The 17,921-nt window shown below is 42.7% G+C and overlaps 1 protein-coding gene across 1 annotated transcript in view; it reads left to right on the top strand.

The window, feature by feature from the left end:
- Window positions 1-17,921, top strand: part of LOC146829602 (heat shock factor protein 3-like) — a 370,027-nt gene that overhangs the window by 31,557 nt on the left and 320,549 nt on the right. Inside the window, exon 2 of the mRNA XM_085608309.1 lies at window positions 14,595-14,740. Within this exon, the coding sequence (XP_085464435.1) occupies window positions 14,595-14,740 (146 nt within the window). The remainder of the gene's footprint in view (window positions 1-14,594; window positions 14,741-17,921) is intronic.

The raw sequence follows: 17,921 nt of genomic DNA, 5'->3' as shown, positions 1-17,921 counted from the left end.
AGTCGGACCAATGCGCATTGTTTTTTAGCTGGAGGCAGACCTGATTGTCCTTGGTAAGAACTATTTCTGAATGATCAGGGGTGGTTAGAGTGGGGCAGGTTCAGAGGGGAAGGAGGGTTAGAGGTTTGAATGAAGGATTGATCAATTTTCGAGACTTTATTAGTGAAGAAGGTGGCAATTTCTTCACAACGCTCATTGGTGGCTTTGATTTCTTGAGAGGGAGTGCAGTTAGTTTGGCTTTTGACAATGTTGAAGAGTTCTCTCGGTCTGTTTTTTGCCAGATCTAGTTGGCTGCGGAAGAAAGACGCCTTTTCGCTATGCCATAGAATGTTGATGTGAGATAAGCCTGTTGTTTCATGAAGAACAGATTGGCTTGCCATCATCTGCCTGTATGATTGCCTTATGTATACTTAAATGTTAATGAAGACTTATTAACATCAACGTATTGTGCCTGCTGTCATAACAACAATATTCTTCTACCTCGATCTCTAGCTTTTCAGAAAATGCTTACCAAACATGGGTGTAGGAAGTCTGGGGGACGCGGGGGATATATCCCCCCCAGATTTTCTAGTGTGGGGGACAAGGGGGACAAGGGTGTGGGGGACGAGGGGACAACATTATTTCTCCTCTCTCTTCTATTAGTGGCAGGGCCATTGACACATCAAATCACTATTGCTTTGATGTGCCAAAGGCCCCGCACTTGACCTGTGACCTTCCCTTTTGTTGTGCTGCAAAGCTCCAGGAATGAATTCATACCTCATTCTCGCTGCCACCGCAGCCTGCACTTCCAGGACAAAGGAAGAGAGGTCGCTTGTTGATTGTTGTCTGCACCCTGCTCTTCCCCACTCCTTGATCAGCTCGGCGTGGGCCTTTCCAGAGGCAGAAGGGCCTCTGTTCTTATCTCCCTTTTACCAACCTGGAGAAAGAGGTGTTATGTTTCTCGCTGGACCGGCCCATTAGCCAGGGGCGTAAAACAGGCTCCCTGCAGCCCCCACGGTGCAGGGGGGCCCCCAAGCTCCAGGGGTCCCCCTCAGCACAGCACTCTGGCTGCAGAGCTCCTGATTGAGCCTGGAGGGGGCCCCTGAACGTGCCTTGCAGGGAGGACCCCTCGAGTTTCGTTATGACCGGTTATAGAAAAGTGTGTGTGGAAGCATTGGGAATGCTTGCGGTGCTGTGCAAACTTTCAGTGGTGCTCGTGGGACAGTGGGTCTCCTTCGTATGAGGTTGCTGCGTGAGCCAATTCTAGCGCCTTGAAAACAGTGGAGCACTTTGAAAATCATGCTTTAACTGATAGTGTCCTCAGCCTTGTTTAATCACCTGGTTAGCAAAACATGGGGCCTAAGTAATTCTGTAAACACCAAGTGGAGAAAGTGTCTTTTAGTTACACTGCAGATCTCCATCTGCATGCGTGCTCGGCTGCTTCAACGCACATCATTGCGGAACATCAATCCTTCAGGACAGCTCCTGAACACTCTGCCAAAAGACTAGAGCCAATGTGATTTAACGAGGCACAGTCTCTATCCCCATCTCATTCTCTGTCTGCCTCTCTTGCCCTCTGCACTCTCGCTCTGCCCCATCTCTCTCCTTTCTCCCGCTCGTGCCCTCTACAATCTCTCTCTTTCTCTCTCTGTCTCTATCCCCAACTCTCTGCTTGGCTACCTCTCTCGTACTTGGTCTCTCTCTCACTCTCTCTCTCTCACTCTCTCTCTGAATGAATATATATCTGGCTCCCTCACTCCCACCCTCTAGTCTCTCTCCCCATCTCTCTCTCACTCTCTTCCTCTCAGACTTGAGACCTTTCACTGATGCCTTCCATACTGTCTCCCTCTTAACTAGTTCTTCCTCTCAATCATTCCCCTCCTCACTCTGCCGCCTCTTCCACACAAAAACATACACGCGTGCTCTCTTACTCTCGCTTCCTTTTTTTCACAGCCCATCCCCACTTTCCACTTTCTCTGCATCTAGCAGGGGAGGCCCCTCACTTCCTGCCCTCTGGTGTAGAGCTCTCTATGTATACATTTCCATTCCTGGGTTACAGCAGTGGGGTGCAGGCACAGTTATCCAAGCACACGTCTTGTGCACCACTGAACCCTAGTGCTGCTACGGTTTGAGATGGGCCTGCCTTTCCTGATGGTGTACAGATCCCAAAGACCATGGGTGCACTTAGAACCACCCACATACCGTGTACATGCATTGCCCAATTACAGGTCACACATCAGCTGCCTCACACGTTTATACGAACTTCAAGCCCCCATTGCATTTATTCACGTTGATGCTTTTCACACTCACGCCTTTTCTACACCATTACACAGTGTTCTTGTACCCCAGCAGCTATTTTCGTATTCTAATAAACTTGCTTTTTTGACCACCACCGAAAGGGAAGCAAGTCAAGTCAAATAGCCTTTATTTTGACAGTGTCATAAAAGGGTACATAGACAATAAAACAACACTTTTCAAAATTCATAATTAACACCAGAAAAGAAAAATTACATCTCATTGCATAATATTACTTAGAACCATCTGAATCGGAATCCTTTAATTCCATGAAATTCAATTTGCTACAAGTTAGCATTGGATATCAACTAATTTGCACCGCTTAAGCCACATGGCAGAGAGATATTTGCAAATTGCAAATACTGTCAAGCCCGCTGTGTCTGACTTTAGAATTCTATAAGCATGTTGGTATTGCTTAAACCCCAAGTTTCTACACAGTGGTACCAGCCAAAATCTCCTGGAATTCATATATGCAGGACAGAAGAAAAAGACATGGAGTTCATCCTCCACGCCACAGGTACAACCCGGGCATGACATGTCCGAGGATGCTGACCACTTACTAGTGAAGACTTTAAGCAGAAGAGTGCCAAGTCTTCACTGGATGTAGAGTTTCCTGACAAAGATTGGATATACAATATCCATAAAGTTTTCAAAGCCATAGCAATTTTTAAAGTCAAGGAAAGAAGTGGTTAGTGAACCCAGTGTTACGGCACAAAAAGTGGAACTAAATCTGTGCTCCTTATACATCCTAGTAAGGTTTTTTCGCGAGATCTCACTGCACGCTTTTTCTGGGTCTTCCCACATGGCTTCTAGGCCAATTTTTGTCAGTTCCTGCTTGATGAATACTAGCCAATGGATCTTTCTTGCCTTGTTATAGGCAAGTAACTGTTTTAATTCCTCCCTATAATTAAATAGTTTAGGCGTTGACCAGAGTCTGTGCCAAAACCTTAAGGGTTTGATCCCTAGTTCAACTTCGATTGGATTTAATCCCAAGTCCAACCTTAGGGGTAGGGTAGGTGTACTTTGCGGAAGGGACAGCAGTTGTCACATAAATTTGGTTTCAATTTTGGCAATTGCTGTTACCTTCGTGTGACCCCACAACTCCCCGCCATAGAGGACTGCTGCTCTTGCTTGTACTTTGTATATCTCAAGGGCGGGGCTCACTGGCTTCAATGATGAAGTATTTGACACCTTAAGTATACCACCCGCCAACTGTGCAAGTTTTAGTTGGGATTAAGCAATTTGGGTTCACCCATGACATATTTTCTTGTACTAGAACCCCAAGATAGGTGAAGGTAGTTACCCTTTCCAGGTTCCCTTTGCCCAAGGTCGGAGTCGAACGTATAGATGCCGCGGGATTAAATATCATGTATTTAGTTTTGTCGACATTAATCTCTAGTCCTCGCAGACTACAGAAATCCCGAAAGCCGTCCAGTATCCGTTGAATCCCCATGGGGGACTTGGAGAGCAAGAGGGTATCATCAGCAAACATGATTGCAGGTACCCTCCTGCCCACCAGTAGCGGAGCATCATTATTTGGCACCTCGTTCAGAGACGGGATTAGGTCATTAACATATAGGCAGAAGAGGGTTGGGGCCAATACACAGCCCTGTCTCACCCCTCTTCTGACCGGGAACCTAGGGGACAGTGCACCATTCCTCCCACACCTAACCTGGGCAAAGTTCTCGTCATGGAGCCTCGTTAGGATGTTCAAAATTTGCGGTGGGACATCCAAATCCCGGAGCACGGCCCACAGTTTCCTCCGTGGTACAAGGTCAAAAGCGGACCGAAGGTCCACAAAGACCATATATAAGCTGCCTCCCTCCATCTTGACAGTTGTCCAGTATAAAAGGAGCAGCCGGAAGATCTGGTCCCTGGTTGAAATATTATTTCTGAAGCCCGTCTGGAAGGGACTCAGGACATCATGGTCCTCCATCCATTCCAGGAGGTGGTTCAGAACAAGTCGGGCAAAAATTTGTTGTGGGACGTCAATAAGGCTGATAGGCCTGTAGTTGACTGGAAGCAGAGGAGAACCCTTCTTAAAAATCGGCACTATCTCCGCTCCCAGCCAGGTACAGGGAATCTCCATACCGCCCAGTATGGCGTTAAACAAAACAAGGAAATAGGGACCCCATATCCCAGGTTGCTGCCTAAAAAGATCGCCAGGGAGTTTGTCGAGCCCCAGCGTCTTTCCTGCTGCAAATTTGTCGATTGCAGTGGTCACCTCACTTAAAGTAAATTCTAGGGCCTTGTCCTCGCTGGAGATGGCTGCCAGAGGCAGGACAGTGTCCATACTCTGTTCATCCGTGTAAAGGCCCCTAAAGTGTGCTTCCCACACTGATGGTTCAATATTGGGTTCCACAGCTGATTTCAAGTCGCCTATTCCTATATTAACTAAGGACCAAAATCTTCGTGCATCTCTGGATTCCAGAGCGGCAGTTAGATTAGTCCACCTTTCCGTATCCCACTCCTTTTTAGCATCGACCATAACCCCTTTATAGTGTGATCTTAATTCTCTGATTCTCGCTCTGTCACTCCCAGATTTTACCGCCAGGAGTAACTCTGCCTTAGCCTTTCTACACGTTGAATTATACCAGGATGAGGCTGGGGTTCTATATTTCCTCCGCCTAAGGATAAGAGGATTAGTAACCTCTGCTAAACTAGACACCAAGTCCCGATGAATAGCCCCTACTTTCCTATTAAAATCATCGTTAAGGTACTCAGTGATTAGACTTTCAATCTGTAGGAGTCTGGGCAGTAGTATATGTAAAGTTTAGCTATTCCGTCATGGGAATCTATAATTTTAGCCCATTTTACTCTTCGTCTATTGTTAGAGAGCAACAGGCCTTCACCCAAGTTATCCGACTCCGGTAATAGGGAGCCCACAGGACCTGGTAGTACCATTTCCAGGCAGAGAGCATTGTGGTCACTCTCGACTCTAGGAATGACCCTAAAGTCGATGACCTTAGACCATAACTTGTTCTCAACCATGATGTAATCTAGGCGAGACTCTTGTCCCCTTTTATTATAGGTACACTTTGAAGGAGTGTCGGACGGGGTGCGCCCATTGCGGGCTCTCAAGGAATTGTTCAAGGTCAAGGCCAAGATCTGATTTGCCAGTGGGGACCATATTTTGGGGGACGGTGATTGGCAAGATGGGATTGCCCAATAATCATCTTCGTCCATGAGCGCACCCTCATTCATTCCCGTGAATGGCTCAAAGTGGCAATTCACGTCACCAGCTACCACAATGTTAGAATCACAGGCCATTTCAGTTCGGAAGTGGGATAACTCCTCTATAGTAGATGATTCACATGCCAACCATACAGGACTTGAGTATACGTTCACAATTGCCAATCTAAAAGAACTTGGCCATTTTAGAACTAAGCATTGGAGATCATTGGAATTTGTAACTACAATCTCTGCCGAACACCCCAAGTTCAGGGCTACCCAAATAGCAAAGCCTCCGGATGGTCGGCCTTTCCCGCCCCAGCTTGCTGGTACATAGAAAGTGGCAAACCCCTCTCTAGGGTATTCCTCTCTGGCCCACGTTTCTTGAAATATGCAGATGTCAATATGGTCCACTAAACATCCCCATTCAGTCAAATTTAATTTGTTAGCAAGGCCCGCAAGATTCCAAGAGAGTATGGTCATCTCCTTTGGGGTAGTAGCCCCTCTAGCAAACGGAACACAATCCCTTTTTACACCGCTGATATCAGGTACATATGAGAAGCTTTCTGAGGGTTCCTTCGCTGCGCTTTCCTCGACATCGTTACCCCTTGGCTGTTTGGGGACCTTTATCCCAGTATGGTGTGCTGTACTTGCTGGTGGGTCCTTCACTACACTTTCTTGACCTTTACTACCCTCCGGCTGGTATGGGCTTTTTATCGCACTATGGGGTACTGGAATGGAACAGTATGAATTGGCACAGGTCACATTCTCACCACCCTCTAACACATCTACAGTCCTAGGATGGGGACAAGACAACAGGCTATCATCATCCAGCTGCAGTCAATCCACACACTCGAGACCACTGAATCTATTGTGTGTGAGTAGATATTTCTGGGGGACTGTCTGGGCATTATAACCCCTCCCCATCCCCCCCCTGCTGTGGTGTTTCACAAATGACCAATCACTTTCAAGGTCTGGGCATTTGACTGGGGGGTAGAAGAATGATAGAGGAAGTGTTTGGATTGTGGACCCATTAAAGTTGTGTTCCCAGTTACAAATATAGTCTACTGTACATGGGTTCCTAAAATTCACTAGCACACAGTCCCCTTTCAGGGTTTTAGGTGAACAACCCACCCAGGAAAGCCTACGCACCATTAGTATCTCACTGGTAATATGCCTCGGTAAGGGTCTATTAGTATTAAGCCAGTGAGACACTTTGTTTTTCAAAGACTGGTACGATTCCTGGGCTGCATTACTGATTTCAGGAATACCAGTCATAACTACTAAATACGGACTGGTTTCCGGTGGAAGATCAATCCTAACTTCCCTCAGCGGGAGCTCAGCCAAAGAAGGCTGAGTGCTGCCTGATGGGTGGGGAACAAAGACAGTCTCCGCCTTGCTCAGAGTGGCCTTGTCTCCAGATGTGGCAATAGGTAAGCTAAATTGGTGAACATTATTACCCTTTGAGCTAGCGGGACCTATAGAAGCTGTAATATTTTGATCTGGGATCCCAGTTGTGTCACGGTTAGCTTGAGCAGTGGCCTGATTTGGCCCATATGGCCTTGCGTTATGTAAGTTATCCCCCAAATACTGCTCGAGCCTAGAAAGCTGCTGTTCCATACGCCCGAGCCTTTCTACTAGCGGGGCGAGCGTGGTTTTTAGAAGAGCACCCAAATTGGTTAATGTGGGATCCTCTATCAACCTAATGCGTCTCTGTGCTGAACCTTATCAGATTGCCCTCGGTCCATAGTCATCAGTTCTGGAGGACAATAACTAAGCGAGTCATTTAAAGTAGTACACCCCTTAGGATCATTTATAGACACAATACCACTCTATCCCTTTACAGATTTAGACTTTCTATTAGCACCGGAGACAACTGCACAGTGTTTCTTGGGTTTAGCACCCTCACGACTTTCTCTGCGGAGGCGAACTGGTGATTTTTCTGTTAGATTGGCCTTGTTCAGAGCCCGGGCATCAGGGCTTGCCACAGCAGGTATTATGTGAGGGCTCATAGCAAACAAGGTCTGCACAACCTCCTGAGGGGGGGACAGGATAGGTAAGGTCACAATCACATCGTTTGTGATGCTGGGGTCATTACGATTCGGTGTCCGTGCATCAGCCAGGTTGCCCAAAGAAGAGCGTTTAGCCATAACCAAGTCTTATGAGACCCTGCGCTCCATGAGGGTTATCCCTTGGTCAATAACCGAATTAGCCCTTGTGATAAAGTTATCTAATGTTCCAGTTAAATGTCCTCTAGACCCCACAGCCTTACTCCTTAGCTCCTGTGTCGCCATATGTCACTTACACAAAACTACCACAGTTAACACTTACTCAGCTGTGGTAGGCGGTAGAGGGGGGCCCGGTCCGGTCTCTGCTGTTCTCGAACGGGCTCAAACAGGCCTGCCCTTGGCCCGGGCTTAGCCCGGCGCCTGCCCGCGCGCGTCCCGCGTTGCGTAGAGTGGGTGTTTGTTTATGGGCGTGAGTCAGGAGGCATGTGCCCGGGAAGAGGCGCCAGCTGTGACTGTGCTGAGAATGATGGTCCTCGCGGTCCCAGGGTTGTAGTCCGTGAAGAAAGAAGCAGAGCACCAAATCAAACTGCTCACTGTCGCTGACAATGCCCAATTCTCAAAAAAGGCCCTGGGTTAGAAGGCTCCGGGTTAGAAAGCCCTGGGTTAAAATCCTTAGAGCTGCAAAATGCCGGGGGCGTGGCTTGCGCGCCGCTGCAAGATGGCGGATCGCGCCTGAGCTCTGTGACGAGCGAGGGCCGTCGGAGGCTTTTACACTGCTTCGAGGTGCCCCATTCCTACCAAAAGTTGGCCTCATGCTGCTGTTGATGTCGTGTGCTGCCTGAGAGGCTTTCCAGCGTTCTGTCACTACTGGTGACTGTATTTATGCTGTTTTAGGGTGGCGCTCGGTGTTTTTGCGAGCGGCAGCCATTTTGTTTTTTCCTCACTGACGGAGATGCTTGTTTTTCACTGAAGGAGATGTTCGTTTTCTACAACATGACAACGTTTTTTCTGCGAACTGGCCAGGAATGATGTCAAGCAGGTGCTGGTGACGTTTTCATTACTTATAAGTGTATATTGGATTTCTTTATTGCCTCATTTACATTGCTGCCTATGGTGAGAGCATTTTGGATTTTATTTTACTATACCTCTCTTCAAAGTGCCTCCATTACCTTGATATGGCGCTTTTATGATTTTTGATACCCTGCTTCTTGGCTTTCTAGTTTCGGACGACGTCTTTTTGATTCCTGCAGTATTTTTGTGATGGGAATTCTCTCCTCTGTCACGTAAACCCACCATTATTATTATCCGGGAGTGATTGCTGAAAGTGCACTTTCCACGTTTTGCGCATTTCTATTTTACATATTGTGCTTACTAGTTTCCTCTGGCTTCTTCCTTCCCTTCATTTCTCTGAAGTGGGGTTTTTTGCGCCCGCTGTGGCTGTGGTTCTATGGCTGCGAATATGGGCTTGTCACCGAATGCTAAAGATGCCAAGGATTCTAAAGCTTCTCTTAAAAGGTCCAAACAAGTGTCCCCTATACCCGAAGCTGCTCAAAAAGACACCAATTCTACTCTTGAGACTATTCTGACGCACCTTAATGATGTTCATGCAATTGCGCAGTCTACCAAGACTAACACAGATCTGCTGCAAGTGGAGGTGTCAGCCATCAGGAATGATCTCAAGGCCTTGTCCCTTCGTGTTTCAGCCACAGAAACACGTATTAGTGGTGCAGAAGATTCTATACAAAAGCAATCTAGGTCTCTTTGCCAGTTTGAGCGTTCAATGGCGGCGTTGCGGAGGGAACTTACTGAACAAGAAGATCGTAATCGCAGATCCAACCTGCGCATTTTTGGTCTTCCAGAGGAGGTTGAGAAGGATGCACCTTCTATGATTGATTTCTTATATAAATGGGTTCCTTCTACGCTGCAAATTTCATTCCAAAGAGACTTTGAGTTGGAACGGGCACATCGGGTTCCCACTTTTCGTTCTAAATCAGCCACGCAGCCAAGAGCGATAAGTTTTAAGCCACTGCGTCATCAACATACGGAACAAATTCTGGCTCATATGCGGAAGGTTAAAGTTGTCTCATGGAATGGTCATCACATTTCAATTTCTCAGGACTTTGCCAGAGATAAGGTAATAAGGAGAAAGGGATTTCTTAATCTCCGGAAGCGTCTCTCTGAGATGAATATCCCCTCCTCTTTTTCTGGTCCCTCAAAATTCCGCATTACCTTCAAAGGTCGCTCCAGAATTTTCGATGAACCTGCTGACTTGGCCTCGTTATTGGATAATCAGATGGAGCTGCAGATGGATCTTCAAATGGAAGCCTCGCGGGATCCTGGTCCATCTGGCACCTGATGTGATTTCATACAACTGCAATGAGTTTTCTCTTTTCCAGATCTATTAAGATTGTCTTTTTTAGATCTGCGTGGTGGTTTTATTTTACACTGTTGTTGGTGTGCTTTTGCTGTTTTTTCGTGCGTGGCTTTGTAAGTTATGTGATGGGCTGTGTTTCTTTTCTCCTTTTCCTTATCTGTTCTACCTTCCTATCTTTATCGTATAAGTGGAATATTATCTCTGTTATGTCTATTTTTCTGTATTTTCTAATCTTTCGTGATATTATCTTTCCTTATAGGTTGTCCTTTTTCCTGCTCACTGTTTTGTTTGTGCTTATCGATCTGTTTCCTTCCTACTTGCTTTTTGTCCATGGCAGGCTCTGAATCTTTTTTACCTCACTTTATGACTTCTTTTATTTCCTTAGCATTTTTGTGTGAGACTTGGTCTTATCTCTTTTTTTTTTTCCTTTTTTTGTTCTTCCTTCCTTCCAGACCCCATTTAATGTTACTTCCATTGCCGTACTTTTATTTGGTCTTTTCGCGTGTTGTTTTTTTTTTGATGTTTTGTTTCTATGGAGTACACCATTGTTTATTATCTGTATTATTTTCTAGATTGGCTACATAAATTGCTCATAGATACTTATGAATTATTGTATATAGAGTTAATCTTAACTTCTGTACAGTTAATTTTTATATCTATTTTATTGCTATATCATTGATTGGTTTGTTTAATTATTATTATTACTTGCTTCCCTTTACTAGCGCTAATTTACTATATTTCTATTGCACTTTATAATCCCATGTGTTTTACTTCTATGGTTGTATATTTACGATATTCTTACTGCTTTAAATTAATTAGTATAACAAGTTTATATATTTGTGGACAGTCAACTAGATGTCTATCTTTGGATTTTGCATATTTAAATATTTACTTGTTTCTTTTATTTATTTTTCCATAGGGCTTCACTGATTGTTTTTGAGGATTGGTTACATGTATTGTTTCATAGATACCTATTAATTATTATATATAGAATTAATTCTAATTTATGTATAGTTCATTTCTATATCTATTTTATTGCTATATCATTGATTGGTTTGTTTCCTTTTATTATTAACTGCCTCTCTCTACTAGTTCTAAGTTAATATATTTATATTGCACTTTTAGTCTCATGTTCTTGACTTCTATGGTTATATATTTACGATATTCTTGCCCCCTTGAATTACATAAGTATAACAAATTATATATTTGTGGATAGTCAATTAGATGTCTATCTTTAGTTTTTACATATTTTAATATGTACCTGTTTCTTCTATTTATTTGCCATAGGGCTTCATTGAATGTTATATTAACAATTTGGCATATACATGTCGCCTTTATAGTCTTACATGATGAATTGTCTTTGAATACTATAACTAACTCTAGTTCATATTTCAGATATTTATCTTCTTAAATCATTATAATCAGTTATGTACTGTATTGGGGCCATTTACGCTGATTTTATTTATTCCTCGTGATGGTTCCCTTGCTCATCTTCCCATGTTCCCCCTGGTATGAATTTGGTCTCTTTCAGACCTTCCTTGTTGGTTCTTCTCTTTCTTCTTCTTTATACTTTCCTTCTTTCTTTTTCTTCTTCTTTCTTTTTTTCCCTGCGGATTTCCTTCGTGGATTCTCCCTGTTTCGTGTTGTTGTCTAGTGTGTGGTGGTGCATTTCTATGGTTGATGTACATCCTCTATCATATATGGTGCATAATTTTTCCCTATTATTGGTTCTATGTCTGGAGTGAATATACTTTCCCTTAATGTGAAAGGGTTAAATCACCCAGTAAAAAGGTCGAAGATATTAGACTACTGTAAATCTCTTTCTTCGGATATCGTCCTTTTTCAAGAGACGAAGGTCTCTGCCAGAGAGGCGCTATTTTTGAAGAAAGAATGGGTTTCTGAGGTTGCTTGCTCAGATGCTTGTGGCAAAAGAAATGGGGTAATTACTTTAGTTTCTAAACATTCCGGTTTGTCTATTGTTTCCTCTGAACGTGATACTGAGGGACGGTGGTTATTATCTAAGTTGACTGATGGTAACGTTGATCTTTTTGTCATGAATATTTATGCCCCTAACACGGATGATCCGTCTTTTTGGAAAGCAATCACCAAAAAGCTAAATGACACACCTCATTCTGGTAATCTTATTGTAGGTGGAGACTTTAATTTACCAATGGATCCCATCCTTGATAGGAATTCTGCCTTTAACTTTCGTTCCCCTAAATCACATAAACAAATGATTAATATGTGCTCTCTTATTCATCTTCAGGATGTCTGGCGTCTTCATAATCCCACTGGTAGTGATTTCTCCTTTTTTTCTTCCCCACACTCGTCCTTTTCACGCATTGATTATCTGTTGGTTCATTCTTCTCTTGTTCAATCTTCCTCATCTCCGCTTATCCATCCTATTTTGATTTCAGACCATGCAGCGGTGACTTTCACACTTTTGTCTTTTGCCCCTAGAGCGAGATCTTGGTCTTGGAGACTAAACACAGAAATCTTACATGATGATTCCCAGATTCGAGAGTTTTCCAACGATATTGAGACGTTTTTCCTTGAAAATGTTGGTTCAGTCGATTCCCCTGTTGTTCTCTGGGACTCTTTTAAATGCACTTTCCGTGGTCAGGTCATCAAATGTATGTCAAGGAGGAACGCTGCTATTAGAAAGGAACTCACGGACTTAGCAGCTGAGATTAAAAATCAGGAGTCTCTTTTTCGACAATCTAAAGACAAATCTTGCCTACAATCTATTAAGAATTTAAAATATACATACAATACTATAGTCACTAAAAGAGCTCATATAGGTCTTCAGGCTCAGAAATCTAAGAAGTTGTTGTTAAAAAAACCGTGCTGGCAAGTTGCTTGCGGCTACATTAAAGTTCCAGGAATCTTCTTATAAATCTTCCCAAATTTCTTCTATTAATGACCATCTTGGTAAGAAAAAATTTCAGACTGAAGAAATTCTTGAGGTCTTTAGAGATTTCTATAATAATTTATATACCCCCTCTAATCAATCTTCTTTTGAACAATGTCAAGAGTTCTTAAAGACAGTTCCTGTGAAAACTGTATCGGAGGAGGATAATAACTCTTTGAATGGCCCGATTACCTCTGACGAAATTATTTCTGTAATTAAAGCTACCCGCTCCGGGGGGGCGTGGCTTCGGAGCCGTTGGTAATGGCCGCTGTTTTCAGGAGCTCCGCGGCAACGTAGGCAGCGGGGAGTCTCCAGGCTTCTTTTCCTCTGCATCGGACCGCGGAAACCGGCATTTCAATCGTCGGAATACCTCAGCTACCGCTGTGATGATTCGCAGAGAGTTTCCATGCCGTTAGGGTGATTTTATATCGTAAAATGCAGTCAGTCAGAGCAGCGGCCGCCATTTTGTTTTCTGTGATGATATTTTCCTGACGCATTCGTTGCCTTATTATCAGTGCCATTCGCTACAGGATTTCTGCTATAAACATATGAACAAAGGTTTTTTCCTCATCTGGGTTGCAATTTCCTGGACTTCTTTGTGATAGTTATTGGAGTACCTCCTGCAGACTCTTTTTTCTTCATTTTTCTTTTTTCTTTTCATCAACGCTTTTTTGCGGAATTCCTCTAAGTTTGACAATTATTGCTATCCGAACCTTCTTTTCTTGTGACCTTCTCTTCCATTACCAAAAAGGGACTTTGTCTTCTTTCTCTTCATGGCAATGCCGCGTGGTGCTCGTAGTGGTGCTCGTAGTGGGGCTCACCAAGCTATCTCCCCGCCACTGGCTGATAACAACCCTTTTAATGTCCTACGTGATAATATGGATGAAGCTCCCCCGGAATCCTCTGACCCTAAGGCCTCCTCCTCGGCGGATACTCGCCCCAAACAACTCTCCAAGCTACCAGCGGCTTCTCCTTCCGGCAAAAGGGTAAAAACTAATCCTCCTTCTCCTACTAATCCACCCTCTTCAGTCTCTATGGAACTTCTCCTTGATGAAATTCGTGCTCTGAAGCCTTATATGGAGGAAACTAATTTGCGCTTACAAAGCCTTGAAGACAATTGGTCTCACACCATCCAGAGAGTTGTGGTCCTTGAACAAAGAGTTGACGCGTCTGAGGAGACCATGCATCAAGTCCCCATTTTACATACAGAAATTGATCATCTTAAGCAACAAGTTGAACAATTGGAAAACCGCAACAGGCGCAATAACCTGCGTATTTATGGTTTGGTGGAAGGTCTTGAAGGTTCTAATCCAATCTCATTTTTCCAGTCATTTTTACCTTCTCTTCTTGGTCTTCCTGAATCTTCTCCTTTGAACATTCAATGCGCTCATCGTTTGGGCCGGATGTCTGCCTCTTCCTCCTCCTCAACGAGACCTAGAGGTACTATCCTATATTTTCTGGAATATACTGACCTGCTCAAGGTACTCCAAGCTGCCAAGCAAAAAGGAAAGATTTCTTAGCATGGCTCCAATCTATTTTTTACTCAGGACTATGCCAAAGTGACTGCAGATCGTCGGAAAAGGTTCCTGGAAATGAGACCTGCTCTTCGAAGTCTTAACGCTAGATATGGCCTTTTTCATCCATGCCTTTTTAAAGTGACGTATAACAACAAGACTACATCTTATGAAGACCCGGCTGTTCTTCAACAATTTTTGAATACTTGTCGTCATGATTCTATGGATGATTCCAGATTGTAATTGTTCTGTTTTCCTCATGTAGACTGCTTGCTGTTTTGCTGTATTTGGCTCTAATGTTCTACATTGTTAATATATGTATTTTGTCTTTTTCTCTTTAGTTTTGGATATTTGGGCCTCTGTATGTTATCCTCTTCAGTTTTCCTGGATGACGTCCTCCCTGTCGTTGTTGTCCTGCGGTTTCCCGTTCGGCGTCCCATTTCCCTGATGTGGTTCCAACACCCTCATCCTTTCTTGTTCTCTTGTGGTATGTCTTTTGCTACTGTGCTCTTAAGTTTATGGAATTTGCTTTGTTGTTCTCTTCTCTTTATTCTATTTTCTTCTTTTGCTTCTCATATCTTCTTTTGCTACCGTTGTTTCACTCCTTTTCTCTTTACTCTTACTTCTTGTTCTTTTCTTTCTCTTTATCTCTTTCTTTTTAACCATTTACTTCAATCTATTTTTTACTTCTCTTTTTCATCCGTTTATTTCCATTCTCTTCACATGTTTCAATTTCGTTTCTCTCTGTATTCTTTGATTTCCTTGCCTTTTCAATACAATGTGTTTATGGCGGTTCTTCTGTTGTATTTACTAGATTATGTATCTTCTTTTCTTTTTTGTATTTGGTATTATTTCTTCTCCCTGCAATGTTCTGTTTTTCCTTCCCTTACTAATGTAATGATTATTATCCAGTTTTTAACTATTCATGCTTTTCTGTTTTCTTTTTATTTGCATTTTCTCCCTTATCTGTAGATGTCTTTGAATATTTTATCTTGGAATGTTAAAGGTCTTGGTTCACCTATTAAACGCCAAAGAGTTTTGTCTCATGTAGCAAATTTAAAAGGGGATATTGTTTTATTACAAGAAATTCATGTTAAAGATACTGAAATTCCTAAGTTACGTCGTCATTGGGTTGGTCATGTTTTTGCCTCTCCTGGGTCTGGGAAGCGCAATGGTGTCGCTATTTTATGTCATAAGAGGCTAGATGTTCATCTTGTCAAACAAGATAATGATTCAGATGGTAGGTGGGTAGCAGTCTCTTTGTTGATTAATAAAATTCCTCTGACCATTCTCAATATCTATGCTCCCACTGTTCCGGATAAAGTCTTTTGGCCCCATGTTCTTTCCCTGCTTATGCAATACACTGATGATTATCTGATTTTGGGTGGTGATTGTAATATGGTTATAGACCCCTTTTTAGACAGAAGATCTGATTCTAGGTTCTCCCCCTCCCACATGCATTCTTTGTTTACCTCCACTATTTCCCAAAGAGCTCTTGTTGATTCTTGGAGGCTTTGCCACCCTACCCTTCGAGAATACACATTTTACTCACCTCCTCACTCTTCCCAATCCCGATTAGATTATATTTTCATTTCCAAAGCCCTCACTCAACTCATTACTCACTCGGACATAGGTTCTATCTTAATTTCTGATCACGCTCCAGTCTCTTTAAGTCTGGATTTACTCCCCCCCCCCCCCGTGAAAGGCACTAGGAGATGGAGGTTTAATAACTCTCTTTTATTGGATCCACAGTTTACAACAGCTTTTATGGATTTTGCCTCTTCATTTTTTGAGGACAATGACTCGCCTCAGTTAACTCCTTCTCTTATTTGGGATACCTTTAAAGCCGCTTCTAGAGATTTCATTATTACATTTGTTGCCCGTAAGCGACGTAAAGCCTCTCAATCTATTCATTTGCTTAACGCACAAATTAAACAATTAGAACACTCCTTTTACCTCTCTAAGAAACAATCTGACCTAGATGATCTTATTAAGGCTAAACTTTCCTTTAATAAAATTTCTACTGACTCTGCCAATTTATTTTTACTTAAGTCTAGTGCTAAATACTACACCGCACAAAATAAAGCCGGTAATCTTTTAGCTAGATACCTCAAAGTTAAGAAGGAGCGTACTAAAATTGAATCCATTGTTACTTCCTCTAATGTTGTGGTTCATAAAGACGAGGATATTTTAGCTGAATTTACGGATTTTTATCAATGTTTATATACTCCTGAGTCCTCTCCTGTCTTGTCTGAAATTACTCGATATTTATCCTCCATTGCTCCACCTTCCTCTTCAGAGGTTGACTTCTCCCCTTTAGAAGCTGATATCACGCATAAAGATATTCTGGAGGCTATCCAAGTTCTAAAGAGGGGTAAGGCCCCTGGCCCCGATGGGTTTACTATTGAATTTTATTCCCATTTTTCCTCCCTACTTCTTCCAAGAATTCATCAACTATTCTCATCCTTTATTGCGTCTCAAAAATCTGAGGGTACCTTTCAGGAAGCCCTTATTTGTCTTCTCCCCAAGGATGGTAAAGATCACACTTTTTGTAAGAATTATAGGCCCATTTCCTTAATTAATCTAGATTACAAAATTTTTGCCAAGATCCTTGCACTTCGTTTAGAAAAAATTCTTCCACAATCAATCGCCAAAGAACAATGTGGTTTTATCAAAGGACGTCATCTATCTGATAATACCCGTCTTTTCTTTAATGTCTTAAGTAAATCTCATTCTCATAAGACGTCATTTGCAGCTATTGCACTGGACGCTGAGAAAGCTTTTGACAGAGTCAACTGGCAATTTATTTTTTCTTCCCTTTCTTGGTTCGGTTTTGGCCCTAAGTTTCTTTCATATGTCTCAATGCTCTACTCTTCTCCTAGGTCCTTTATTTTGTCCAATGGCCTTGTCTCTTCCTCCTTTCCTCTTCTTCGTGGTGTTCGGCAGGGTTGTCCGCTTTCTCCGCTCCTATTTATTTTAGCATTAGAACCCTTCTTAACTAAGATTCGTATGAACGTTGATATTTCTGGTTTCCCTTATGGTTCTACACAGTTAAAGATCTCTGCGTACGCAGATGATATTCTTTTATTTATCTCGAACCCTCATACGTCTCTCCCATCATTTTTATTAGAGGTTTCGAACTATGCATCAGTGTCTGGCTATAAGCTTAATGTAGACAAATGCGAAATCCTTCCTCTCAATAAATTCTGTTTTCATGCTGATTTCTTAGCTTCTTCCTTCCACTGGAGCCCAAACAAAATCAAATATCTTGGTCTTTGGTTTACACCTTCTATTAAGGATACTGTGGCTTTGAACCTTAAAAATTTACTAACAGCCCTTACTGCCTCTACGAAACAATGGCATCCCTTGTTCTTATCTTGGTGGGGTAGATTAGATTCTATCAAGATGATGTTGGTTCCGATAGTCTTATTTCTCTTGTCGAATCTTCCAGTTAACATTCCCAAATTTTATTACAAGAATATTTATTCCATATTATCTAAATTTTTATGGCAAAACAAAACTGCCAGAATGTCTTTTTCTAAACTTAAATCTCCTAAACATTTAGGTGGTGTTAATTTTCCTGACTTTTCCTCATATCAGACTTCCTTTTTTCTCACTCACTCTACCTCTTTCCTTTCTGATCATATTCCTGATCCTTCTTCCCGTCC

The sequence above is a fragment of the Triturus cristatus genome, chromosome 5_2 (genome assembly GCF_964204655.1).
Source record: "Triturus cristatus chromosome 5_2, aTriCri1.1, whole genome shotgun sequence".
Taxonomy (NCBI): Eukaryota; Metazoa; Chordata; class Amphibia; order Caudata; family Salamandridae; genus Triturus; species Triturus cristatus.
The sequence above is the reverse complement of the archived record's forward strand: the minus strand, read 5'-3'. Positions and strand labels throughout refer to the sequence as shown.